A 27,299-nucleotide genomic window follows, 5' to 3' on the forward strand; every position below is an offset into this window, starting at 1 on the left:
AAGTAGCAAACAATTATTTTGCTATCAAAACACAGGCTAAAGAATTTAAAGAAGCCACAAACATTAGTAAGCCCAACGTACAGAACTTTGAGTAAGAAGGCATTTTACACACGAGTTTATCAACACAAAACTGTTTAATATTTATTAAATGACACAAAATACCTAGGTAACAGACTCACTCTCTGAAAGGACATGTATTTACATTATTTACCAACTTAAGAAAGACTCTCTGTACCCATATCAGACTTATGAAACATAAAAAAGGTTTTGCTGCTTTTTGCATCGAAGGATGCACTGGTGATACATGCCCTGTTTGCAAGTCTGCATAAACTATAACTTTTTGATGCAGTGAAAAAGCACAACTTCATATGCTGGCAGCCGAGGGAAGAGGCTTCTGAAAAGTAACAGGGTTAGTTTTTCCCCCCACTCCAGACATACTCTGAAGAACTGTTATACAAAAAGTATATTACATTTTTGAATGCTGCTGTACTCTTACAATTTTAGTGTAACATTTCAAAGAAAATATTCTTCCTACTATATGAAATCACTAAAAAAGTGGTATTTGAACATTTCTTTAGATGCACTTTTTTTTTTTAAAGAAAGCATTAGGGGAAATGATATGTCTAGGAAAAAAAAAAATGAAAGGCTGACCAAAAAAAAAAAAAAAAAAAAAGCAGAGACCAAAATATGAAGAACAGCTAAAGCAACTTAACAATTTGCTAGGGTTTGTCTTGTTTTATTTACTATTTACTTTGGCACCTTTGTGTAAACTATAGAACAAAACAACGTTTACAACACATTTGCAATTACAGCATTTAAACAAAATGGTCACTTTTAAAACCAGCCAAGACAAAAAAATAGTCCATTTATGGGTATAAAGATTAAAAAACCTAAAATATATATTTCTAAGAATAAACTGCAATTTCTTATGAACAAGGTGCTATAAACTGCATGCAAGAGTCAAGATTAAAAATGTATGGCCAAACAGACAAGCTGTGTTCTAGCCAGATGAGCTGTGGTCCAAGCCCACTTGAATTTTTTTCTTACAGAGATATATATGGCTCAATAGGCAGGCACATGATCCCAGCAAGAAGTTGCGGAGTTATACAGCTGGACGATAGATCTTGGCTGCAGCTTTGTCATTAACCAGGAATGAGCGAGACCTTCGCAGAAGAGATGAACAAGTTCTCGGGGAAAACCCATGAGGATACAAGAAGGAGAAGCCTTCTCCCCTCCCCTCTCTCGGCCTGGCCAGGGTTCTCAAAGTCCAGTCTTTGGGTTGCTTTAACTAGATTTAGCTGCTTAAGGTCTGCCTCAGATGGTGGGAGTCTGATGAGCTTTGAGGACAGTTTCTATATAATATTTTCTGCATTTAAGTTAATGAAATGGATGGGATAAAAATTAAATAAACCTTCAGACCTTTCTGGTTAGTTTGACTGAATGCAACACACTTGTCTAATGAGGGAGGATTTCACCAGAACAGGCATTTTAAACGTGTGGTGGTGTTAGATTTACATGCCACAACAGACTGACTGGGACCGGTTCAATACTGATATTCATCATCTCCTGTCTCCCAAAGAGGTAAGTTTTTTATGCTCCTTTTCCAAAACACCTTTTTAAAAGGAATCTTTTATTGGCTAAAGATACAAAACACATACAAGAAAAAGGAACATTGAATGCAAAATACAGAAGGTTTTCTTAGGGAGGCGTCCTTTCCTCCCCAGTGGATCTCTATTTGAACTAATACTTAAAGATTTGCAGGAGCGGTCTTCAAGTTTCTTACCAGATAACTCTACTGTTAGTATTTTTCTTACAAAGGCAAGGGTGGTCCTGGATGTCTACCAGTGGTTATGCTGCAATAGTGTCAAAGGATACGGTAGATTTTCTGCACATCACAAAGAGTCGTATGTCAGTTAGTAGAGGGTAACAGCAAATAATTTAGTAGGAGAAAAAACCTCAAAACATCTGCTTAATTTGTTAGATGAGGACTGCATATAAAAGAGCTTTAGAGAAAACACAGCTGGAGAAAATATGGAATTAAACAGCAGACCAAGAAAGCAGTAAGGATGGGATGAGTCAGATAAAAAAACTACACGCATATACATACACTCTGCCTGTCTTGCACATGCACACCCCTGAATGTGGGATCACAGTGATCAAAGTTATAGATCATAGAGAGCTCAGTTACTGCCATTACACAAAAGTAACATCTTGCTTTCAAGAAATATCTGGTATTCCTCAGGACTATGAGTGCCTGGAAGAGGACGAGGTTTTTCATTGTACTCTGCAACACAGCTGATCATAGGTCTAGAGCCTGGCTGGGTAAGGAAGAACTGTTACCTGGAGGAGTTACCTTTTCTGCTGACACTTTTTCCCATATATTCCTGGCACATGCAGCTATAGCAATAAAATAAACCAAAAAGACGCATTTTGTTGAAACAAAGCTCTACATTCAAGTGACTTATTCTCTCATGTCTTATAAAGATGCAAAGAATGCTCTCTGGTCATCTAAGAAAATATATTTTAGATGCCTTGTAGCAATACTTAACTTTCTATATGAGAGGTAGGCTTCTGGGTTCTAGGAGGCCTGCCACATCTAGGGCTGAGTTCTTAAAGCTTTAAGTTAAAGCAATCCAAAGCAGGGCAGTTGTAGAAGAGCTGCCCTGTCTAAACCTTGAGGTTAGTTCAAGTTTAGAATGTTGCAAAGCAAAATAAGTATTAAAATCCATTCGTAATTTTTGTTCTTACAGCTTTACCACAGGAACAGTGTGGCTTTTCATAGATATCCGTAAATAGATTCTCTTTCCTAGAGTATTGCTGCCAAGAGGTGAAGGCCTCCTACCCATGACTAGTAAAAACTGTCACTTTTTCCATTATGGCTGTTTTATGCTTAAAATTCCCAAAGGTGAACACTAAGTCTTATAGGCAAGCCATATAAATCTAATCTGAACTTGTTTTGTTGTAGCAGTTACTTAAGAATGGTGTTTGTATATATAGTATATATGCCCACACTGCAAACTTTATATAGCGTTTCATATTGGTACCATTTTGTCTTGCGACCGAGAATATTTTCCATTAGATCAGCAATAAGCACAGCTTGGCTTATTCCCCATTTTCCCCTCCCTCAAGGGAAATATCCAAGTGTGGGCATCAACCAAACCAATGGCATGTTACTAACTGAAATTCATTCTGTACAGTAAATTAGAAGTTTGCATGCAGTTTAAGCACTTTAAAGGCTATTTTTTTAATATTAATTAACCTTCTATTTCCATTTAAAGGTGTGAAAGACATCTGTCTTATATCAAGGGACCCCTCTTCAGACCCAGAGACAAATGGAATCACAAAGACCATGTACTTTCTTTCAGCTTTCTGCACATCTTACTAAATAACATGCAAAGAGTTCAACAGCATTCTTCTTAAAATGTAAATAGTACTCTTTAAATGGGCATGTTAACCACTGAAAGAAGTCCACTCTACTATACTTTTCCATTACACTGCTTTCATTCAATCATCGGTAGTATAAAAAGTCAATTAACAGGATCAACAGGCTAGTTTATCCACTGGCAACTGTGTATGACACCAAGTGTGCAGTAAAACAAAGGCCAACATATGTTTATGCAATATAGTTGTACTGATTTGGGTTTTCTTTATCTCTTTCCATGTAGTCCCTGTCAATTAAGGATTCTATTCTCTTCTTAAGGTCAGCAGGCTGTAAAATAAAGCAGATGTCAGCATTATTACTTTGCCATCAATGTTTCTCAGTTCGTTCTTTCTACTTAAACCAAATATTCATCCTGTTTAAGGTGGCTGAGGAAACAGAAATCACAGTTTAACAAAAAAAATCCCTTAGAGCATCAGAGCTTCTAAAGTCTGCAATGTATAATTGATGGAGGAGAAAGCTACAAAATTAGCTTGTCACCTCCAGCTAAGCATAGATTTTTTAAAGCAAGGAAAGATATTTGCTGCTCTTTAAACCAAACTCTACTTTAAAGAGCCACAATTCATACATTATATACCAGTGTTTCTATTTCTGACTTTTACCTGGTAAAAGATGGTACAAGTTTCATTTTATCCTGATGCGAGTGAGTTTTGCAACAGCTTGGGTGCCCTATGTTTTTTTTTTTTTTTGTTGGGTGAAGGACTTTATAAAAATGCCTCATAAAGAGTGAGGAAAAGCATTTAAATCATGTCATAACCCTGCAAAGCACAACTGCAGTTTATGCAATGCTTACAGGCCTGCAGGAACTTAACATGGTAACAAAACAGAATGAGATGGCAACACCTTTTATTTTACATTTCCACTGATAGAAAACACTGTGTATTTGAACTCAAAACAAATGCATCACTGTCTATTTGAAAATCCATTTCCATTTGTACACAATAAACAAGCTACTCTTTCTGTATTGCAACTGTTGGCTTCTTTAGCTTGGATACATTCGCCAATATTTAATTTTCATTCCATATATATATATATGTGTGTGTGTGTGTGTATATATTAACCAATATAATCTGTCTGGAAAAAACACTGTACATTTACTGGCTACTAATTTATTAAAAAGTATCAACCAAATTAAGAATCAAAACCAGTTCTACATTACATATCTGAATCATTTCCCCCCAACCCCAAAAACGCATTGCCAGAACACTTAAATGCAAGAAGAACAGTGCATGACCAGCTTCCCAGTTACTGCTAACAGACTCTGGCTCTGAAAGCTTTTGGTAAGAGGTTTTATTAACTTAGTAAAAGCCTGAGGTAATATTCAGATAAATTAATGCAACTGGCACTTTAAAATTCCTGAAAGTGAGTATTTGTCCTTCCTAAGAGTAAAAAGATGCATGTTTTAGACAGAAGTACCGTTTAACTGAATAGAGGCCAGGGAATATAAAAAGTAGTACTAAGGTTTTAGAAGAAGAAAAATCAGTACTATACCTTTACTGGGAATTTAAGCTGGTTGTAGACCTCTGACACAAGCAGGTTATGACTCAGTGTCTTGCGCATCTTCATGATTCGTACAATTGCAGCATCGATCTGGTATTGCCGGTCCTGGAATACTCTCTCTGTAGTGCTTGCCTGTTCCTCTACCTGAAAGATCCATTTAGAAAAGTTTTACATAGAACACTAGAACTGGCAAAACAATTCTTCATATCTCCAAGAAAATCCTCAGTTTAAGACAGTAAAATGCCTCTTGTGAAATATTTGACATAAATACTTTACAAATACGAAGAGCATTTGTCTATTAAAAAAACCCCACTTGCACAAGGAATTAAAATATTTGCACAGATTTTACATGGGAAGGCTGTCAGGGGAAATTCACTGTGAACTTAAGTTTCTGTGCTCACAAGCCATTCAATAAAGCTCCAGGGAATGATCAAGGCTGAAAAGAACATTCACTAACAGGAGCTTCTCTTAAAACAACCTTATTTAGAGGCATGTAGCATCACTGGTGTCTAGGTTAGTATGGAAGCACACATTTAAATCAACATTATTGGGTATGTGCTACCATCCAAATTATACATGTAACTTTTACAAAGATATCAGTATCTATGTTACCACTGAGAGGAAACAAACCTTGTAAATGGGCAGGCAACAAGATACTTAACCCAAGGATCTATATCCCAGAAGACTAAAAAGAACATACTGTTTCTTTCATCTGAATTTGGTTGATCTTTATCCTGAAGAGCTTATGTCTGAAATCATCATTACATGTGAATTTATCGCCGTCTTCCACATCTTTGCCTTTGGGGCTCTTAGTCAGTACTCTGGCTTTGCCACAAGCCAGAGATTGAAGGGTCCTTCTCAGCTCTCCGTCCTCTACAGCAGAAACAAGTTGTTTAGGTGGTTGTTTTTTTTTTTTTTTCCAGTAAGAACACTTGGGAGTATTCAGCTGTTTTCAATACCAACCTATCCCAGTGGCTTGCTTTATCTCTTCTAAGCTGAACTCCTCTCCTTCATTAAACATGAGCAGCACCAGTGTCTGGAACAAGGAGACCTGAAGTTCTTTTTTGCCCTGTAACAAGGGAAATTAAGAGACATCACTCGGCTTTTTTTTGGGGGGGGGCGGGGGGGGCAGGGGGAGTGTAGTGAGGGGCAGCAAGGAACAAGTCACTCTCGTATATCAATTATTTTACTTAAAGGATATGATTGTTATTCATTTGGGAATATGAATGAATTAAAGTTACTGGTCACCTTGTGTTTACTATGAAATGCAGAATAAACTAGAGGTCACAAGGCTAGACTATTATAACCAGTGACAAAACTCACCCAAGATATGCATCGACTTACTCAAGACAAATCTCAAAGTACTGAGTGCTTACAATTACAAACTGAAAGACCTTTAAGTCAAAGTGTAACACAAACATTAAGTTTAAGAAACACAGTATTAGGAACTGTAAGACCTTTGAAATAACTAAGTTTGATAACAGGTACTTGTTTTACCATTGACATTTTTCTGAATAATAGAACTGGTCAGCATTCCTATTCCAAGAGACATTTTCTTGAAATATATTTGTGCCCATGAAGAAACGCTGAAGGAGAGTAACTGAAAGCCCCTTCAAAACAGTTGTGCTCTTGCACAATCCAAAACTTTTCTCTATTTCAGTAATGAAAAGCTAACTGTAAAGGTGCTGAATGCTGTCAGATGAAGTAAGGTCATCTATGGAACACAGCCCTTTTTTTTTCCTCCTCAGTATTAAAATTAGTACCATTTTTAATATGGAACTAAACCCACTGGATATTTTCCCCAAGCAGTAACCAATAACTTTTTTTTTTTCCCCACCAATACAGAAATCAGATGCATCTTCTTAGACCTTAATGTATCTATTTCAGAAAGTACCAGCTCTGGAAAGCATAGCAAGAGGTCAAAAGTTAAAAGTAATTGCAAAAACAGTGTTAAGTTTTCCATCACAGCACAAAAAAAGCTTCCCGATAATATCTCTAAGGTACAACCCAGACTTGGAATTGGCAGAGCAACAGGAATAAGAGAAAAAATACACTCACCTCTTTAAATTCTGCTTTTAGTACACAGTGGCCTAGTGTTGACTGCCACTGAAGCTTCCTACCACTGTGTTTTCCTAAATAAAAGGTCTTGAAAATCTCCTGCAGTTTTACCATCTAGAAAAAGAACAAATCCAAAACAATAAACCACAATTTCTGCTTTAAAAGCATCCTTCCATCCTCCACAATCAAATAAGCCTTAAATAAAGGCTTAGAAAGATGAAAGGAATTGCAAGAAAAGAAAACAAATTTCATTTTAAAAAGACACTTCTGCATTTCTTTCTAGAGATCATATGCATATTTAAAACTAAGTGGCAGCTGCTATCAGGATGCATTACTGAGAGGCTGATACTTGGTATAATATGAATATAATTCATTACCTCTGGGGGCAAATGGACCTCCATAGGCACGTAGGTTGGCCAATAACCCATAGTCAGAATATTCACTGTTAGTTCAATGTTGCCAGGTACATTCTGGTTTTGCATATACTGCAGAAAGAAACAAAGTAAATTGAAATAATGCAACGATTATTAAACATATTCCAGGCAGAACTGAAAAGTTAGTTAGAACAGGCATTATGAGAGCACAGAAGACAAGTGACCTTATGATGTCTTTGCTAGAGAAACTGCGAGTAACATACAAGAAAATCAGGATAAGAAAAAGCATTTTGCTGAGGTTCTAAAGGCACTTCCATTCAGGAAGAAAACAGCAAAAGAAGTGTTTTAGCAGGCTGATGTGAAGATATACCTAGCTATGTGTGGAAGAAAGAATGTTAAAATTTGCTTGCAAACAAAACATCACCGAACCGCCAGAACTAATGGGCAAAAACATACAAGGCATTCCATCAGAATATATTGGTGTTAAAATGTTTTATGACTGCCGTTAAAATGTCTTACAAGTTTACAATTCTTCTTTTATTACTTCAAGTATTTTTTTTAAAGAAGAATCTTGTTTCAGGCTTTTTGCTTTGTTGTTCAGGAAAACCATAAACAAATTTAGTACAGTTTTCAAAAGCACAGACAGCACAGAATTAAGAAATAGGTCCTGACTGATTTTCAGGAGAGACTGTTTTCCCAGTCGGGCTTTTGTCCACTCCTTTTGAAAGCGATCACCTACAAAGTCCTTTTCTCTGTAGTGAAAGAACCTGACAGACAGCTGGAGTAATTCAAAAGGAGTTTAACTCAATTACAACAGAAATGTTCCCAACTGAAGACATCCTGCACCCTCTTGCTAGGCTTTCTGAGAATAATTTATTCAAAAAGCAAGTAAATGAAGGAGCCATGGCAGGCTTTCCTGCAGTACCTGTTTAAATTGTATCATTATGTCTTTTGAAAGCTCCATATCTTTAAACATTCCTTCGAGTTTGCTGGTGAAAGCAGCTCCACATTCTAGAAAAGAGAGAATTTAAATCTTAAAAATTTATCCTGTTTATTTTCAACACCATAGTTATTCTAAATATCAGAATGTACTTTGAAGCAAGATGACCTATTTTAGCATAAGTTCTTACATAAAGACCTGGATTCTAATTAAGATTCAGAGTAAGGTTATAAACGAGAATACGGAAAATGCTTTCATGTGTCAGCTGGTTTGCAACCCAACCGTTTTTCCAGGTGGACAAGACCGTTCATCCTAGGACTCCACTGGCAACATGTCACTCAGGTGACAATTCTAATCCCCATCAGCTGCCTGCTAAACCATCTCTTGGTGGTAGAACACGATCAGGTTCTAAAAATCTTACTCTTACCACCCAAAGACTCCATCCTATGCAACAATGAAGACTAGACTAGAAGACTGCTAGCTGGCAGCTTCATGTTTCAGAGCTTATACCGAGCGAATGACAAGCAGAACACATCCTCAGGTTCTCTGAGCACATCACTGATTTGTTCAGGAGGGAACCTCAATTCTGTTCCACAGGCCAAGGTACACCATACTCTTTAAGCTCCTGTTTTTTGGCTATCGCTGCTAAAATTATCAAACTAAAAGCAAATCAGCCTCCTCAAAAATGTACCAGTCATTCAAGACTTGCACACGAGGTTTTTGTCCTCATGCAAAGGGGAAATACAAACAGCACTTCTGGGTAGGCATGTTAAAATGACTGTTTTTAAAAGAAAGCAAGCAGATAGATATTTACCATGTTTGAGTTTGGAAAGCATAGATTTTTCAGCATCTACTGATGCACTCTTCCCAACTAATAGTCTCTTTGCTAGATCTTTTTTATAAAAGGCCTCAAAGACATCTTTTCCTGTAAGAGATGAGATTTGACAGTGATCACAAATCATAATTTGTTTTAAACAAACGTTACAGACAAAAGACCAAATCAAAAGCTCAGTAAAGCTGGCAATGGCCTTCACATTAAGATTTCCACAGATTTTGAGTCAGGTCTTGTTATCAGCCTTTGAACATGCAAATTAGTTAAACAGCACTACACAAGCAAACTGCATCTACAGAGAATGAACACTTAAAATGAGGACTGCAAAAATTATTTCCAAGTACCTTTATGTTACTGATTAAACAGCTGTATCCCCACAAAACCCCCCAATACTTACCATATATGAATCTAAATATGATCATAATTTTATCCAGCATTTTTTCAAGTTCTTCATCTGTAGCTTCTTTGTTGCCTGCACGAAGCTTTGAATCTACATATTTAGCTAAAAGAGTGTTGAGGAATAAAAAGTTCAGTGTACGCTTAGTATCACAATGAAACATTTTAAAAAAAAAAATCTAACATTGTGAAATCTTTTGGAAATGTAAAGGGTCCTGAAACAACCTCCAAATTAGTTTCATCACAGCTAGTTTGATTCATTTTCATAGAGGCTATAAAGTTATTAAAACATTATAGCCTAATCTATTTTTTTCATATATGCAATTACTGCATCTTAACTTTATTACCATACATAATGTTATAAAATATTTTTGTGTGTGTGTGTTAAAAATTATGGTCCATATTATGATCTCAAAGTAAAAAGTCACTATTGCTGTAGATTGACATGGCTATAATAGAAGCAAAAAGAGCAGAAGAAAAATATGTAAACCAGTTATTTACATGTACTGACTATACTGCTGAACTTCTCTAGCAGATTACTGTTTGTTTTAATTTCAAATGGTTTGGTAAGCACATTACAGTTAGTGAGTTGATTTTAAAAAAGGGGGGCAGAAAGCATTACTGCACATGCCTAAAGGCACAACAGATTGCAAAGCAGGTATTTATTATTCACTGTGTGGGGAAATGATTAAGGTATTCAAAAGTGCAGAGTCAGGCTTGTAATGCACAAATCCATAAACAACGTTCTTGGCAAACTCCAGAGGCTCTGTTCCTATAACATGAGGGGTTCAGTGCATCCTCATCTCTTTTCACTTTATATATTAAAACACAGGAATCTATGTAGAGCCCCTGGTAGCTCTGTGTACGTGTGGGTGGCACAGTTACATACGTTTCTGAAAAAGTCAAATTACTATCAGTATTCTCACACCTGGACACCAGTCAATTGCTGGAATGCCTAAATTCTCATGTTCTTCACTTCTTTATAGCCTGGCCAGTGAACTGATGAATAGAGCTTGTTCTTAGCATTTAATGCTATCCTACCAAATAAATCACTTGCACAATAAGGCACCATAGATGCCCAGTTTGACAATGCATTGTGCATAATGTCTTTAAACACACAATTGCATCATATTCCATCCGTAAGCTGCAGCAGCAACTCTCTTGCCCCCCACCCAAATTCTCACGTGGGAAGAAACTGAAGGAAAATACCTATGAGTTCAGCTGGCTTATTTGGTCGTTTGTTAATGAATGTTTCAAAGGCTTCTTTCATGGCATTTACAAACTTCTCATTCTTGAGAAAGCAAACATCAATAATATGGTCAACTTTGTCTTTAAAATCAAGTAGTTCTTGGACCATGGTTTTGTCTTTTTCTGGATTAATTACTATGGTGCTACCAAATGCCTGGAAAATAAAACATGTCTTTCAATCAGCCTGAATAACAAGTATAAATGACAAGAGTCCTAAGAGCCTAAGTTATCTTTGTAATGTCTTGTTTCTGATATTCATATTAGTTCCACTAACACATTAGAAGTAACAGCATTGTGAAGTATTTACTACATAATTATTCCTACACCTTGTAAGTTGCTTCAAAACCAATCTATGAATAAGTGAACAGATTCAGAACTTTTGCCTGAAGAAATAAATTTAAGCAGGATAAAATTAACACACCTTTTTAAAACATCTACATCCTCAGGTTTTACACAGGTAAAGCTTCCACTAAACTCAACTTTATTTAACAATACTCCTATGCCATCACAAAGCCTTCCTTCACAACATCCATTGGAGAAATACAGTTGTCCCCTACAACTAACTATAAGCAAGAAAAAACCTCAAAATTTATTTGAGTTCAATAATTCAACTGAACGTTCAATATTTTCTTTGACAGGGCTAGAACAGTTATGGTACTTTTCCTAATACAGTTTCAAAAGCTGTCTATTAAACATATGCTTATAAACAAGTAGTCTTTAATTCTTATAAAAATGCAACAGTTTAGAGAGATGGCTCAAATATCTGTGTATAAACCCTATGGATACAATAGTAGTATCTGTTCAAGAGCTCTAAGAATAGTACCTTTATGTACTCAATCCAGTGTTGCAATAGAACCTGCACTCCGCCTCTCACACGACTGAACAACTGATACAGAAGAGACAGATCTTGAATTCGGTTTTCATCAAGAAGGTGGTTTAAACCTGCAAATGAGATAATTTCAATAGAAATTAAAACCAGAGCGTTACAAAGAAAGTTCAGCATATTATTACAGTAAGGGACTTGTTCGAAGCTAGTATTTTTTATCAAGCAATTAGTGGTAGGGTTTTTTTATCTTTTGGGGTTGTGGTGTTTGTTTTAAGCTACCTAATTTAACAGCAAAACACAAACTGCCTACTGGAACTGGCTCAAACCTTAAAAGTTTTGTTATTGCACTGGATATCTTAGGCTACATGTACTTTACATAACATACTTATCACAACACCTTTGCTTACTTCTGCTTTACTATTCCCTAAAGATTTTTAAAAGTTCATGCTCTGCTGGTCTATAGGGAAGGTTCCTTGGCAAGACAGAGCTCTGAGTCTCAATTCCAGCTGTAAAATAAATTTCACAGATGTTGAAGGCAAGCAGCTTCGAGAAATAACTTCGCCTTTCACTTTTTAACTTTTTGGCAGAGGCGGCCTGATGCTTCACAGCAAGGCTCTAAGAAAGCAGATGGGTAAATATTGCAAACTGGATACTCCTCTCAAGGAAGAGCCTGTTACAGATGTGCAGGAAGATGCTCACATACCTGTTTCATCCAGAATCTGGCTAGTAAGGACGTGATAATTTTATTTTACTATTCGACTCTTGCTGCACCCATATCTATTTCCAGACCATCCCTCAGAGCAACAGAGGGCCACTTCACTCCACAGAGACTATTGCAGAACTGAGGCAACGTACTTCATTACTCAAATTGTACTACATGTTTAAAACAAGCTGCTGTTTGTGAGCAGCAAGTAATCGATGTTTCCCCTTTCTGGCACAGCCATTATTCAAAGGCTACTCCTTTGCCTCTGAGTCTTTAAAAAGCTATTTAACGCACTGAACTCAGGAGTCCCTTATTCTAGTTTTCCTTTTGCTCTGCTGTGTATCTGAAAACAATATTGCACCTTCTGACTCCTGACAAGGAGAACTGTACTTGCCCTATTGCAAAATGAATAATGCTATTCCATGAACTGAGTAGCAGAAGGCGTTAGATGTAGCTTGTGTCCTCCCCCAGCACCTGAACCTGTCCCTTTTTCAGCACAGGAATTGAAAGCCCCGAAGCAGTAATTAGAAATATTTCTATAAAGAAGAAAGATTACCTTTCTGAAGAATGGCTGTTAAATGTTCACCTAGAAGTTGCTTTTCTACAGTAGCAATTAGTGGCTTCCTATAGAAAAAATGTTTAGAATTACTTTTCCTTTTTTCCATTATTGACAGTTTTACATCTGTTTTTGAGATGTTAACTAGACTTGTCATTGGGAGTGCTCTAATTATCTGTGGCCAAGGACTCAAAATGATTATACACATATTTATTTTTTTTTCCTCCTCAGTAAGTAATCTTTTTTTGTTTGCTGACTGAGGATCTAATTCACACAATAAGCCTGTTGTACGTGACCTCTAGGCAGCTGGACAATAGTTCCATCAGTGAAGTAACTGGTCAAAAGTTTGTCAAAGAATATACCTTTTCCTGTTTGGTGGGAGATTAATGTCTTGGGAGACAAACCAAGGAGAAGAAAAAACACACCTCACAAATCAGGAGGTATTAAAACAAAATGGGGAGTTGGCCACTAATAATGGTGTGGAAGAAGGAAGCCACTAAACAAGCTAAATGTTTTTAACAGTTGAAGGAGGAAGGAAATAAAAATGTATGATGGTAGCAATAAAACTTCCTCTCAGAGAGATTCTCTGTACCTGCTCTTTAAAAAGTTGCTACTACTTGCTTGAAGAGTTTCATTATATTAGTGACCTACATTTTTCTATCAGACACAACAGTTGTGGCTTTATGTTAGAACATTTCTCCTGTCCTACCAGTCATGACCTCCACTTGACTGTATTTGAGGAAATCCTGCCTCTAAGTAGAAAATACTGAAGAGTGACATTAGTCAATAATTCCCCAGACTCCATAAAGAATATGCAAATATTTTAAGGAAAATATTCAGAGCCTTTAGCTTGAGAATCCTCTATCCCAGGTCCTATCTTCTTCAGGCAGGACAACAGCTCGTTAATTGCATTTCAGAAAGAAACAGATGTTTGGACTGGGGGTGGCAGCCTATTTTTATCCAACCAAATGCCCAACAAAGTTTATGTCAAAATATCTAGTGGCTTAGAAGAAAAGGCTATTAGCTGTGTGAGCCAAGATAGTGCTTCACTGTAAACAAGGAATTGTGGGAAGTGAAGCAGCATTTGATGGTCAATAACTGAAATAAATTGTAGCTATTAGATGGCCCTCAACAGAAGAAGGGCCAAACAGCTAACGATGACAAGCAAAGAGATCGCACTTACTGCGTGCTCTGATCTAAGTAAGTGATTATCCTGTCCGCTTCTTCTTCCAAGCGTTTGTTGACATGGTGAAGATATTCTGGTACCTGAAAATGCCAGAGTAGTTTTGTACGTTTAAAAAAAAATTTAAAAAAAAATAAATCAAGAGGAAAGCAGCAGCTCGTTTTAATCAGAAATCACCAGCACTGTGACTGAAGGCAACTACATGCAAATTTCCCTTTTCAGAGTGCTAGAAAACAAAGGTCACATTACTGCCCTGTACACTGGCCAAGGCAACAGAACAGCTCCTCTCCCTAACAAATATTGTTAAACATTCAAAATACCTCTCGTTCCTGCATAAGCCTCTGTCCCTCTGCTGCATACAGGCGGTTAGTCTCTTCCAAGAATCTATGTTCAAAAGAGTCTTGATAGATCTAGAGAAACAACACGATACCAATCCATGGTAAAGCTTACTCAGCACTAAATAAGAATCTGAGCTGTTCATTGGTTTAAAGGTGAAACACGTTCACTCACCTGCAGGTCAGAAAGCATGCTCAGAAGGCTTCGCAGTAAACTCCTATCGATAGCCTCACCATTTCTTTCCCGCTCAATCAGCAGAAGAATACCATCAATAGTTTTGTTCTGAACCTTCTGATCACTGATTATATGAGTTCTGAACAATTCTAGCCCCATATCCCTAAAACCAAAATAAAGACTGTTCAATAAGTTGCATAAGAATCCATCTCGAATGTTCTCTAATAATAAAATTTGATCTAGATCAGAGAGGCCAATAAATCCAGCTTTCTCCATATTCCTCATTCCTCTGCCCCCAGATCACTCAAGATGAACAAATGCATAAACACTAAAATAAACCATGACAAAGCATCAACAGTAAGCTACAGATTTTAAAGAACAACGCACATATTTTTTCCTAAATATCCACCTAATTTTTGCAGCATCTTTATTTTTTACTTGGTTGGCAAGATGATGGAAACTGAATGAGCAGCAGCCTTCACGAGAAAAGGATAATGTCATCCCAGGTCCCAATTCCACAGTTAAGCCGTTGGACAATATTATTTTTTTGTCCTTCACTTTCTAATCTCCGATTCTTAGGCAGAGTTTAGAAGAACTCAGTGAGGCAAAAGACAAGGACCTCTGCTTCAGGCATCCCGGTTAAAACCTTCCATGAATTTGAAACTGTGGGTTTGGACACTTTTGGGAAAAGCCAGGCCCTCCATCCACCACTCCTTCAATCCCTGGCAAAGGAATTCACATAGTACCAAAGGCATTAAAATATTGGTGGAAGGGGCACACGGGCAGTCCAACAGAGAGTAACTTGCTTTTATTTTAGGTAATCTTTTCCTTCAAAAGTCCTTACGAAACTTTGAATACTATGCATGTGAAAGCCAAAAAATGGGCAACCCAAATCCTCACATGTCAATTGTTGAACAGGCCCTTTCCTTTAACTGCGCAAACTGGAGGCTGATGTCTACCTACCTGAAATTTGCTATCACAGCTATTCTAGAAGAATCCCGTAATTCAAGGCAAATAAATTAATTCATGGCAAATAAATTAAAAGTGAATCTCGCTTTGCAACAAGCATGTATTAATTCTCCACCTAATTTACAGGTCACTATGAAGTTTGCATAAAAAAACCACAACACAACAACAATAAACAACAGAAAAATCAGCAAGATATATCGATAAGTACGCCCCCAAATAATTTTTTCTTTGTGCCCTTACCAAATAGATGGCAGCATTGAATTCTGAAGTACGTAAGTTCGATCCAAGAACAAAAAGATACTTCTAATCATAATCTGTCATGAGAAGGAATAAGAAAGCCACAATCATTTTACTCTTGAAATTGAAGAGCAACACAATTATGCTGCAAAAAAAACCCCAACCCACTGACAGGTTTCAGGCAGTACTTTCTTAGACAGTGCTGATGTGTTTAAAATATTCTGCCAATCTCAGCGAGGTGATCAATGCGACATTTAGCATCTTTCTATACAAACGGATAGCTCCTTTTGTAATAGGTATAAAAGGAGAAAGGTTTGCATAGGAACAACAGTTAGGAGTTGGGGGGTGTGTGCATCCAAGATCAGATCAATGTGTCAAGAAACACACTACAGATAAATTATTTTCAAGGCTTGATTTATAACAGACTAGATATAGTTGTATTTCACGAAGAAGCCTTATATAAATTTAAGACAACATTTCAGAAGCACAGTATGTTTGTAGAGGAACAAAGTTAAGCAAAATACAAGGCTGACTAGGCAACTGGTTTTATTTAAAAAGATAAACACTTACCATTTGTCTGCAGTGATCCTGCCAACATTTGTCTATTTTCTTTAGAAAAAGCACACTATCCAATGAATCCATGAAGAAATCATTAAGAAAATTATGATAAATAGGTAGTGTTAGCAATGAAATAAACCAACATTTCTTAAGACACTTAGAGAGCACAAACTCACCTACTCCCAAAAAGAACCAGTTAACTTCTTGCAACATGTTTGATTTTAATGAGGGTCCTTGTGTTAATAATGAGAAAACAAAATTATTTGAACGACTAAAATAAACCGATCTAAATACTTGTGTTTTGTCTAATCCTCCATCCCTGGGGAGTGGAGGAAACACACATATCCCCACACCTCAAAAACCAATAATGCACAACACATGTAAGACCCCACCACTACACAAATAGTATAATTTCAGCTCATGTTAAAGAGATAATCTTAAGACATACATTTTGTCCTTGAAATTTAACTTTTATTCAGCTCTCTGCACACTTCTGATACTAAGTAATACCTACTTAACAGGATCTCAATCTGATGCAACTGAAAACTTTTGAAAATAAACCATTCTGATCCTCAGAACCACTAGCACTGTATGCTGCCAAACCACTAGCACTTTCCAAAAAGAAAACAAGAACTACTTGTTGGAAGACTTCTCTGTTTACCTGAGCATGGCAAGTTCAGCATATAAAAAAGGCTGGTGATACAGCCAATACAGCCTTTTGAAGACTTGCTATAAGTCTAATATGAGCTTTTGTACAATGTCAAAGTGTTTCACAGACACCAATGAAACTTCCTCACAAACTTTTCAAATGGTTACAGACATAAAGGAACTAGCTGTGGTTTCTGAGGTCCCACAAAAAAAATGAAAACAGACCAAATTACGCAAAAACTAGGAATTCCCATTAGCATGGCATAGCGTCATGAACTAGTCAAAGAAATCCATCACCACATACTGTCACGTAAAAATGTTTTGGGTTGTCAACGGCTAAAAAAAGGATATTCTCTGAATTGGTGAATTTGTGCTTTAATGTGGTCTTCACAGATCTGTCTCAATTGTTTGTACAAGTTTGCAGAAATCTTGTAGGAGCAGAGATTTTCAACAGCCTGAAGTAAAGAGAAACAGATACTAAGAAAGCTGTTTATATTCTTATATGTGGTTTTACAAGGAAAGGGGGGAAAGAAAAACCAAAACATAACCAAAGCGACCATGGAGTTCTTCCGCTTCTCACTCAAAAATCTACCAGCTTTTAATTGTAACACAGTTAACAGCCGCATGCAGAACACCAGAGAGACGTGGCGCTGGATATAGCACCATACCGGTAATAAGAGACAAAGGCGGGCCATGCCCTGACCAGCTCACAGGTTCTTCATTTCAGTCGGAGCACTCTCACCTGGTAAGGAGCTGCAAGACTTGCATCTCTAAGAACAACCATGTCAGTCTACTGTGTGCCAGCAGCTTGCTGGGTTTCGTTCTTCAAAGTGGACGCTTAAGGTCTTAATGTTATTAACTGCTCTGCAAGTCACACTGACGAGTAGTAAAGCACTGCTAGTGTTAATTCCTTTTGCAGTCCTTTCCAGGATTAAGCTTTCCTCATCCCCAAAAGTACATACATATAGATATTATATATATATCTCCATACATCAACATCTTGCCTGAGTTAGTTATAATCCTGAACAACTTTTAGTAGTATGACTACATCCCAGATGTATACAGTGACAAATCTCAGATTTCTAGATCATAATCAAATATTAGAAGAGCCGTCACTGTGCTTCACAGTGAAAAGTGAAAAAGAAGTTTAATGGGGACATGTCTTGCAGACTGACCAAGCAAACAAGCATTCTTAGGCATAACTCAAGACTTTTCCAAAATTTATACCAATTGCCCAGATTTGGAAAGCAACTGAGCAACTTTAACTCTGTGGATTGGTGAAAGCCACAGTATGTGACTATTCTGTAAAACATCTGTAGAAGTTAGAGAGGTATATATGATTTTCAACTAATGCCTCTCAAGTTTATTTATTTTTTAATGGAAAATAATTCAGTTGCCAGTACAGACAACTCATAGGAAAAAAAGGACTGGAAGATCAAATCTGTTCCTCAGCAACCGCAGGCAACCACGCCGGGACAGCACAGTTCATAAGGACACAGAGCAGATCTAACTCATGACACCGAGTCCCCCCACAGGGTATTTCCCAACAGTCCAAGCAGAAGCCCCCAGCAAACAGTGAGCAGCCACCACTAAAAGCAGAGCAACAATCAAAACAGCTAAACAAGGAGTTCCTCAGTTTATCCCAGCATATCAACAATGAACAACTCTACAGAGCAAGTGCACTACAGCAAATACTGGCTCTAGGACAAACAGAAGTTAAAACAAAAACTTCCACAAAAAACAAACCCCAGACCAAAAACATCCCACGCAACAATAAAACAAAAGAAAACCAAACCTGCGTCATCTTACTGTCAGAAGCAAATGGGTATAGCAAGAGAGTGAGTGTGCCAATAAAGACTAAACCAGGTCTGAATGATGATTATTAGGAAAGGCAGAATTATCACTGAAGTGCATGTCTTACTGTTTTGAAACAGCGACAAATTCAACCCTCAGCCTTAACACTTAAGAAACCCCAAACAACTACAAAGATGAGATAGGAGAACATAAGCTACAGTTCCCCATTCGGAGTGGGTTACGGACGCTGCTCAGCTGCGTTCTGCTGTTGCATCCCCAGGGTCCAGCTCTAACTGAAACAGCAGCAAACCAGGAAATAACCACAGCTTTGGTTTTAGCAGAAAAGGAACGGAAAACACGGAGCTTGAAAAGCCTGATTAGACCTCCAGCAACTGCAATAAATGGGTGTTTTCTTTTCTCCCACTTCGTTTGGAAAAGCCAACTGAGAGCTGGGAAGATGAATGTTTCAGACAGAATTTGCTGTTTCCTGCAGAACTACGGCTGGTCTCATGTCTACCCACCAGCCTCAGACACCAGCGGCCATCTCCTGGTACTTCTGGTCACTTCATCCACCTCAACTACCAACATTTTCATAACAGTTGTCTATCAAAACAACTACTATTGAACCATGCTGCTCCACAGCCTTAAAAGAATGAGCCTCTGCACTGCAGATGGACAAATGCATACCACTAACTTAGTGAAATAACTTAACATTTATTAAAACACACTTACTTGTACGTTCACATAAAGCTTTTGCATTTGTGTATCAGAAATTACAAAGTGTTAAACACGTCTGCTAGTATTTAGTGTTTGAATATAAAGTGCAAAACTTCTGCCTCTCCATTGACAACATACATAGAAACGTTTTAATTTTAAATTTTTATTTGCGAATTTTGCTCTACTGCCTTTTTTAAGACATTAAACTTTTTAAGCACACAAATACAAAACCTTTTGCTAAGATTTGCTCCGTGGAGCTTAGCACCACTACCGCAATATTATGCTTTGCAAATTTAATTACTGGTATCACACAACAATAATTGTAATGTATAAAAAGTTCCTGACAACTTTAGGGGCCCTAGTTCACAAAATTGTCTTGTTCTGATCTAGTGGAATAAAGCTTTCTGATCAGGGAATTTGTCCCCTGAAATGGTCTGAACATCCAAAGGCAAAGTGTCATATTTCCTTTCTGTAACATATATATTTTTTTTTTCCTTTTAATTTCAGCCTCCACAGCTGGGTTAGTGTGCTGGGGAAAACCAGGAAAAAGAACTGAACACAGCTCTGATGAGAGAAAAAAATCAGAACTTTCCAGAAGTACTTATATCTGTGATTGATTTTAAAAAAAAAAAAAAAAGTACGGATCTGGTACCAAAGACCTATTTTCTGGTACTAATCTAAGGAAAATTATTCTATTAAACAAGCTTTCAATTCTGTAGCACTTCAGCTACTCTAAGATGTGTTATCATTTCTCTTGCTGGGGAGGAACAAAGCAAGTACAAAGCTAGCGTCCCACAAAGAAATAAAGCCTCAAAATGTTTGCTCAGTGGGATTTTCCAATGCAGACAAGAGTTAAACCAAACTCAAGAAGTTAAAAAAAAAACCAAACCAAACCACACAAACAAATATCTTATTTTGAAGTGTGCAGAACTTTTACAGACTCTTTTGCAATTCCCCTCTATGCTTGGATAATGGTGTCTGCCAAGGCATATTTGGCATCAGATCCATTTACCAAGCAGCTGTTCAGAAATGACATTAGTTTCATTAGCGTTTAAAAACACTAGTGATTTCTATTACTATTTTTAAATCAAGACACTTATCTTTAGATCTATTAAAAAAAAGGAAAAGTTTCATACTTGAGTGCACTCTATTTCATTGAGAGGTAAGTAAGTTATTACAATGTTAAACCTGAGCTTTAAAAGAAAAAAGTGTATTTCTGTTCTTCTGAGCAAAAGTATCATTAAATTAAGCCTATGGTAAAAGTGAGCAGAAATGTAAGTGATAATTGTGAAGCAGAAGCAAGGCTTTCAACAGAACTTTGTACTTTTAAACAATTTTGGATATCCTTCAAGTATGTCATTAACAGTTATTTGCTCTGTTGTTCAGTCTCAAGTAATTTGCAATACCAGCCAATACAGTGAGTTGTGATTTATTAGTTTCACCCACTTTTGCAAAAGTAATAGTATTATTGTTACATTAACAATACCATATATTATCCTGACAAACTGTTAAAACCTCTCTACTTTTTAGTTAATTGAATGTTACAAAAGATTATAATGAGCTTAAAAGCGCACTGGTCTGAGGAACTTGGAGGAATGGCAATTTATCCTTCCCCAAAATCTGTCCCCAAACCTTGTTCAAACAGGATTTTTCTCCCAAATTTTCACAGAAGTCAGTCATATTCAAATGCAACTTTTATTGAAAAAGGGAGGGCAGGGGAAGAAGAGACACTAGAAACAGATAGAGAGGATATACACACACAGAGGAACGAGTCAAACAACTAAGCAGATAGTAAAGTTGAGTAAAAGGCTTAAGTGCCACTTAAGACCGAGCAAAAGCGGCACCACTGCTCGGCTGCGAAAACCACAAGTACCACAACGTTTGTGGGGAGAAGGTGAGGAGAGGGTGAAGTGTCCCCAACACATTCAGCTCAAAAAGCAGAAGTGGAGCTTATGAAAAAAGTTAGGAAATGCAGTTCAAGTGTGATCACTTCCTCAAGCATTTAGGGCAAAACAATCATGGCTGTTGCTGGGAATAAATCTTGATTCTCAGTTGTTATAATAGACAGAATGCTGAGTGATTAAAAAATTACAATCAAATCAAAATTATGCAATTGAAGAAGAAAAATGGTATTCTATTTACTTTTCAGAAGCCAAATAAAAGTTTCAGTTTTCAAATGATTTATAATACTCAATCAGATAGTCTCTTCAGGAAAAGGATATTTTAATATAAGTCTTCTTTTTCTTACCTAAACACCAACATTTTAAGATTTCACATTTCTCCTTTAGCAGCCATATACAATAAACCCCAAAACAGTAAAGGGAATACAGCTCCTTGCCTTATTTAATTTCTTGGGAAACCATACCTTGGATTATATTGTGGTAAGTAAAAACATTTCCAAGTTCAATGTTCAGTCTTGCAAAATTTTTACTAATGATTTGAAAATTTGAGGAATTCTTCATTGAAAAGTTTTTCTATGACAAAAGCAGCTATCAAGCAAAATGTCATATTCTTCCCACTGTATTAAAAGTGTTTTAAGCAAAAAAAACCAAAATCCAACAACAAAACACAAGATCCTGTCACATCACTTCTACTTAAAACACTTACCTGATAGAGCTCCTCTAAATTGTACTTAATTGAAGTACTGTTCTGGATAGCTTCTACAGCTTCTTTCAGTTTTTGCCAGGTTTCATCTGTGTAGTTTTCAGGCAATTTGGGTTTATCTTTAAAAGAAATTATATAGAGAGAGTTTGAGAAAGTATTTAGAAAAAACCAGAACATGTTACCTTTTACAGAAATGAAAAATGTAGCTTTGAGAGGGACAAGGTATGGGCTGATGCTCTTGATTTTAATTTATACTTCCATGAAAAGAAAGCAGTAATGTAAAAGCAGTACCTTATTTACATTTAAAATAGTAATGCATTGTAAAAATTCAGCATTGCTCTTCACATGCACATCACAGCATCTGCAGCCCAAACAGTATCTGTGATTTATAAAAACCACAATTCTGTGTCTGAGCAGTTCAAGAAGGGATAAAAGGCTAAAACTCAACAAGAACTATCTACATCTTCATGACTCTCTTTTTCACTACTGGGACAGCACAGTTAAAAGAAAGCGAACATAAAAACTGAAAACAATGAATTAAAAGATAGAGTTGTGTATAGCTTATTTTTTAAAATTTACTGTTCATTAATTCTACTCTCTATTAACAGCTGGAAAGAAACCCTCAAGAAGCACGCATACAAATACTGTAATTATAACACAGGCTTTGTGGTCACAAGGAAAACCTGCCTATTTTAAGGTAGTCCATTTATGTCTCTCTTAGGTTTTGCCTTAGAGTTAAGATCTCTTTTAACGGTCAAATAGCTCAAGCTTTGCAGATTTGTTTCTTTCTGTTGTTTTTTTCAGCCTCTTTTTTGCAGATGCCCCTGCTATGCAGCATCCTCAACAAGACTAAAGCATTTCCAACAGGCTAAGAGAGATTCCCTGAGTCACATCCTCAGAATACCCGGACTATTTTAAAATCCTGTGTGTTCTCACAGCTAGGTATAATGACCGTTTGTGTTCTATTAAGCACATTCCCAAATGGAGAAGGAAGGAGGAGAAAATTCAGGGAGGAAGTCACGTGCACATCCACGCCACCAACAGGTGAAACTGGCCCAGAGTTTGTACTCTACGAAAATTGTAAAGCTTTGTGACTTATCTCGAAATAACAAACAGAGAGAAGTAATTTCTTTTGTCCTCCCAAGCATTTCCCTACAGAATTGGCAATATCCGAACACCAGCTGTATCGTAAGAATCCAGAGACAACTAACTAGAAGTGACACTTGCCTGTTTCCACTATCCACTAATGCATATGCTACTAAACAGTGAATACCAAGATTCTAGATTCTAGGAAGTCATTTAAGTTGTAAAGAATGTTATTGCTATCACACTAAGATAAAGACAATAATCTTATTATTCTGTTTAGCATCTGAGAGCAAGTAAAAAGTAAAGCTGGCAGATTCTTGAGACATTTGTTTTAAGCAAGTGATTCAAATACCAATTCCTAAGCAATGATAATCACAGCACCATGCGATCCATGACAGTTAACGAACATTTTAAACATAAAAAGTTGACTTCCCTTAAAAGAGAACAGTGTGCAAGCAACAAGAGAGTGGCATTTATTTCTCACTATCATGCATCGTAAGTTAAAATTTTAAAATAATCGAATTAAATAATTATGATGTGATGAACAGAGAACATTTCTGAGAATTAGGAAGACCTTAAACCAAAAAGTGACACTGTGCACGTGAATTGCTGTAAAACGTTACATGGCTAAAATAATCCTAATCTTTATCTTCTGTGATATCTCTACAGAACATTTGTATCAATTGTGTATTTAGAAATTAATTTTAATATCAGTAATATATTTTACCCCCCCCTCCCCACACACACACGGGGAAAAAGAAAAACAACCAAAGAAAGAAACTATCAGACTATTTTAGAAGATAGCAATAGGCAGGAAACAAGAAAAGCCCACAATTTCCCCATCTTTATAGAGAAAAAAATGGCAAAATTTTAGCTAAGCTTTCTGCCTACACCTGTTTGTATTTTTGTTTACTAGACAATGAAGCAGCATCAGTGCAGAAGTGTTTCATTTCTTTGCTTCAGTTGGTCTCAAGTAACAATACGAGAATCGCAAACATCTTTTGAGAGAATTTATAAAACAATGTAACCTTGTAAAGTGAGAGTATGTTAAGACAGAGAAAAGACATTAACGAGTTAAATAATAAAAATTACAGCAAGGATATTGCAAGGAAAACACTCAGCAAAAATCTGAAGTACCTACATTAGAGGCAAGTGGGGAAACCAGAAAGGAAATCCACCATAATAGCCTGATAATCACCTTAACGTTTCAACGTTTAAAACTAAGCACAGGCAGATTAACCTATAAACGGGCAACACTGATAGAGGCAAGATATATAGATTCAGGCCCAATTTAAAAAAAATGTGCAAAGACTCACCATAAGCAGGGCTAAAATATATGTTATGCCCTGAATCAGGATTACTAGAAGAGATATATCAAACGTTCAAAGTTTGAAGAAAGGCCAATTACACACTTAGGTAGTAAAACCTTTCATCTAACACACAAGTTAAGGCCTTCTCAACAGAGTGAAAGAAGTCTGAAAAATAATCCCAAGCAGTGAAGTGTCGCTCAGGATGTGTACATGACTGGGCGAGAATGCATTATAAAGCATTATTCCCCCTTTACATAAGTATGGAAACGTTCACCACAGAAAAGCATTTCCTGTAAAACCTGGAGCTATTTGAAAGCCAACCGGTTTTCACACTGAAAACAAAACACAAAGCTGAGCTCCCCATAGGTTGTGACAAATTATGGCCTGTTACCTTTAAAGTTCTTGATCACTAATTTCTTAGCAGAGCCAGGTTTACTGTTGGCGAAACTGGAAACAGTAGAGGAGGCAGCTTTGGTCAGGCCATTTGCATGGTGCCCCACAGCCACTGACGAAATTAAAAGGCTTTTATTTTTGAGCTGTTGTTGGTGCTGCTGTTGAGAAGAGGCGGCAGGAGAGGAGGAAGAAGACGACTCTTCAGCCATCTTCACATCGAGTCCAATAAAATCCACCGAGTCCTCAAAGCGCAGCTTCTTCTGGAGGTGATGGTTAGAGGAGGCAACCCCTGAGGAAGAGCACGAGGAGGTGGTGATGACAGAAGAAGAGGACGAGGAGGTGTTTTTGGAAGGAGAAGAGGTGCAGGAAGAAATGGAATCAAATTCTTCTCGTTCAGAATTGCTGTTGCTGCTGTTATTTAACTTTCTCTTCTTGCAGGAGGAGCTGCTGCTGGTATTACCATCAGTGGCAGGTCTGACCTCCTGGGCTGCAGCTGGGGGGTTGGGGGAAGAGAAACCTGTGGGAAACATGAACACACAGAAGTGAACAGGCTGAGGTGCATCAAATCCTTGGGGTGTGACAAAGAGAGAGAGAGTTTGAGAGCCAGTCTCTGGTTCGTGTCTCTCGGGAGGGGGGGGGTCTTTCAGCTCCTCTCTCTCATCAGTAGAGTCCTTCCGTATTCCCTCTCCTTTGCGTTCTTCTTTCTCGGAGGAATCACTTTATATCCTCTCTTCCCCTTTTCTTTATTACTTTGTTTCTTCTCGTAGTTTGTTTCTGCTTTCCTGCTTTCTTTACTCCTTCCTCGGCGCAGCGTCTCACCACCCACTAGTTCGTGTCAATTCTTCTCTCCAGCACCGGTGTCTCCCTGTGGCTGCCCGCTCCCCCAGCTCGGCCTTCGGCTCCGCTCCGCTCCTGCTCCGGCCGCCTGGTCTCCGCCGAGCAGCTGCGGGAGGGCTGAGCGGCTCCCTCACGCCTCGGCTCGGGCCCCTCGCCCCACCGGCCTCCCTCTCCCTGTCCCTCTCCCGGCCCGCGCTCCCGCCGCGGCCCGCGCTCCTGGGGCTCCCGCCTCCCCCCTCTGTGCCGCCCGCTTGCGCTTCCTGAAGGGGGACGGCCCGGCCCGGGGCTTGTTATTGTCAATACACGGCAGAGAGGGAGCCTAAAGATGGCGGCACATCCGGTCGCCGTGCATGCTGGGGCGCGGCCGCCCGGAAGCACGGCCGGGCAGCCCGGGGAGGCGGCGGGCCCCACCTCCGGCCCGGCGGCACAGCTCCCGCCGACGGCCCCCGCTCTTTCCCGCTGCCTTCTGACCTACCGGAAGTGATCATCCTCGCCGGCGGCTCGTAACGGCCGCGCTCGTTACCCCCCCTCGCGCGCCGGCGCAGCGCGCGTCCTGCGGGAAGGGGCGTGGCCGCCGCCTTCCGCGTGGCGGGAGCGCGGAGGGGGCGGGGCTGCGCGGGCGGGGGTGCCGGGATTGTCCCTCGTCGCGCCCCGTACCGGGACCGGCCCGGCCCCGGGCGCCCTCGGGCCCGCAGGGGCCTCCGGCTGAGGCACCGGCCCGCGATCCGGGTTCGCTCAGAGCCCGGGCTCGGGGCTCCGCTCGGGGCCTGCGGGTGAGCTCAAGGCCTCGGCCTGCCCGCTTCTGTTGGAAATAATTTTTCTTACGTTTATAAATAATAGTTCAGTGCCAACTTTTTCATGTGATTCTAATATATGTGGACTTGCGTTGGGCTAAAGCCTCGGGTTGTGTGGGGTTTGTGTCGGTTTGTTTTTCAAAAACACAAAGCGTGGATCCTTAGTGGCCCTTTCTGATGCTGGTGTGTCTGTTACCAAAGGAAACATGAACTCCCCAAGAGCATCGTTTAATTCAGTCACTGTTGAGAAATAGCTGCAGAAAAAGCAACAAAGCAAGCGACGAGGTTTTGTTCCAGCAGAAATTCTCTGAGGGCTTCAGCCGAGAGCTTCCACCCGCCGTGCTGACCACAGAGCTCCCGGGGAAGCTGCTGGCGGTTCTGCGCTTGGTGGAAAAAGAGACGCTAACTTGTCCTGGCAGAAACTGTGGTTCGGAGAGATACATATGTAATTTTTTGGAGGTTTTTCCGTAGTGTGTTTTCTATCCGAGTAACTGGCTGACGGCTCCTGGGGCCTGAAACGTGCTAGTGATGCGTAGAAAAGTACTTTCTCCAGATTTAAAAAAAAAAAAAAAAGCTTCAGTCTGTATTTGACTGGCTTTAGAACAGGTTGTATAGTTCCCAAGCACTAATAAGTTACATTCTAAGTCAGATGTAATAGAAATAAACAGGTTTGCTAGGTAAATAAAACTTATAGGATTACACTGTCAGGTTTTCCTCTGTTTCCTGTAACTGTCATGTTCACTTATGCCAAATTAGGTAAGAGGTGCAGAAATGTAAGAGATCTTGA

The 27,299-nt window shown here is 38.5% G+C and overlaps 1 protein-coding gene across 1 annotated transcript; it reads right to left on the reverse strand.

Moving 5' to 3' along the window:
• Positions 1–26,282, reverse strand: CUL4B (cullin 4B). Its single transcript, XM_065643051.1, has 21 exons — positions 26,194–26,282; positions 24,880–25,398; positions 22,096–22,211; positions 17,329–17,432; positions 16,342–16,411; positions 15,775–15,848; positions 14,566–14,728; positions 14,376–14,465; positions 14,056–14,138; positions 12,873–12,940; positions 11,611–11,729; positions 10,749–10,941; positions 9,541–9,645; positions 9,126–9,236; positions 8,297–8,382; positions 7,375–7,482; positions 6,998–7,111; positions 5,903–6,008; positions 5,640–5,812; positions 4,931–5,083; positions 1–3,709 (listed from the first exon to the last, which is right to left on the reverse strand). Exons 1-21 carry the CDS (start codon positions 26,204–26,206, stop codon positions 3,614–3,616), a joined length of 2,664 nt encoding a protein of 887 aa, XP_065499123.1. The 5' UTR covers positions 26,207–26,282; the 3' UTR covers positions 1–3,613.
• Positions 26,283–27,299: the final 1,017 nt, after the last annotated feature.

Source organism: Caloenas nicobarica, chromosome 12 (assembly GCF_036013445.1).
Source record: "Caloenas nicobarica isolate bCalNic1 chromosome 12, bCalNic1.hap1, whole genome shotgun sequence".
Taxonomy (NCBI): Eukaryota; Metazoa; Chordata; class Aves; order Columbiformes; family Columbidae; genus Caloenas; species Caloenas nicobarica.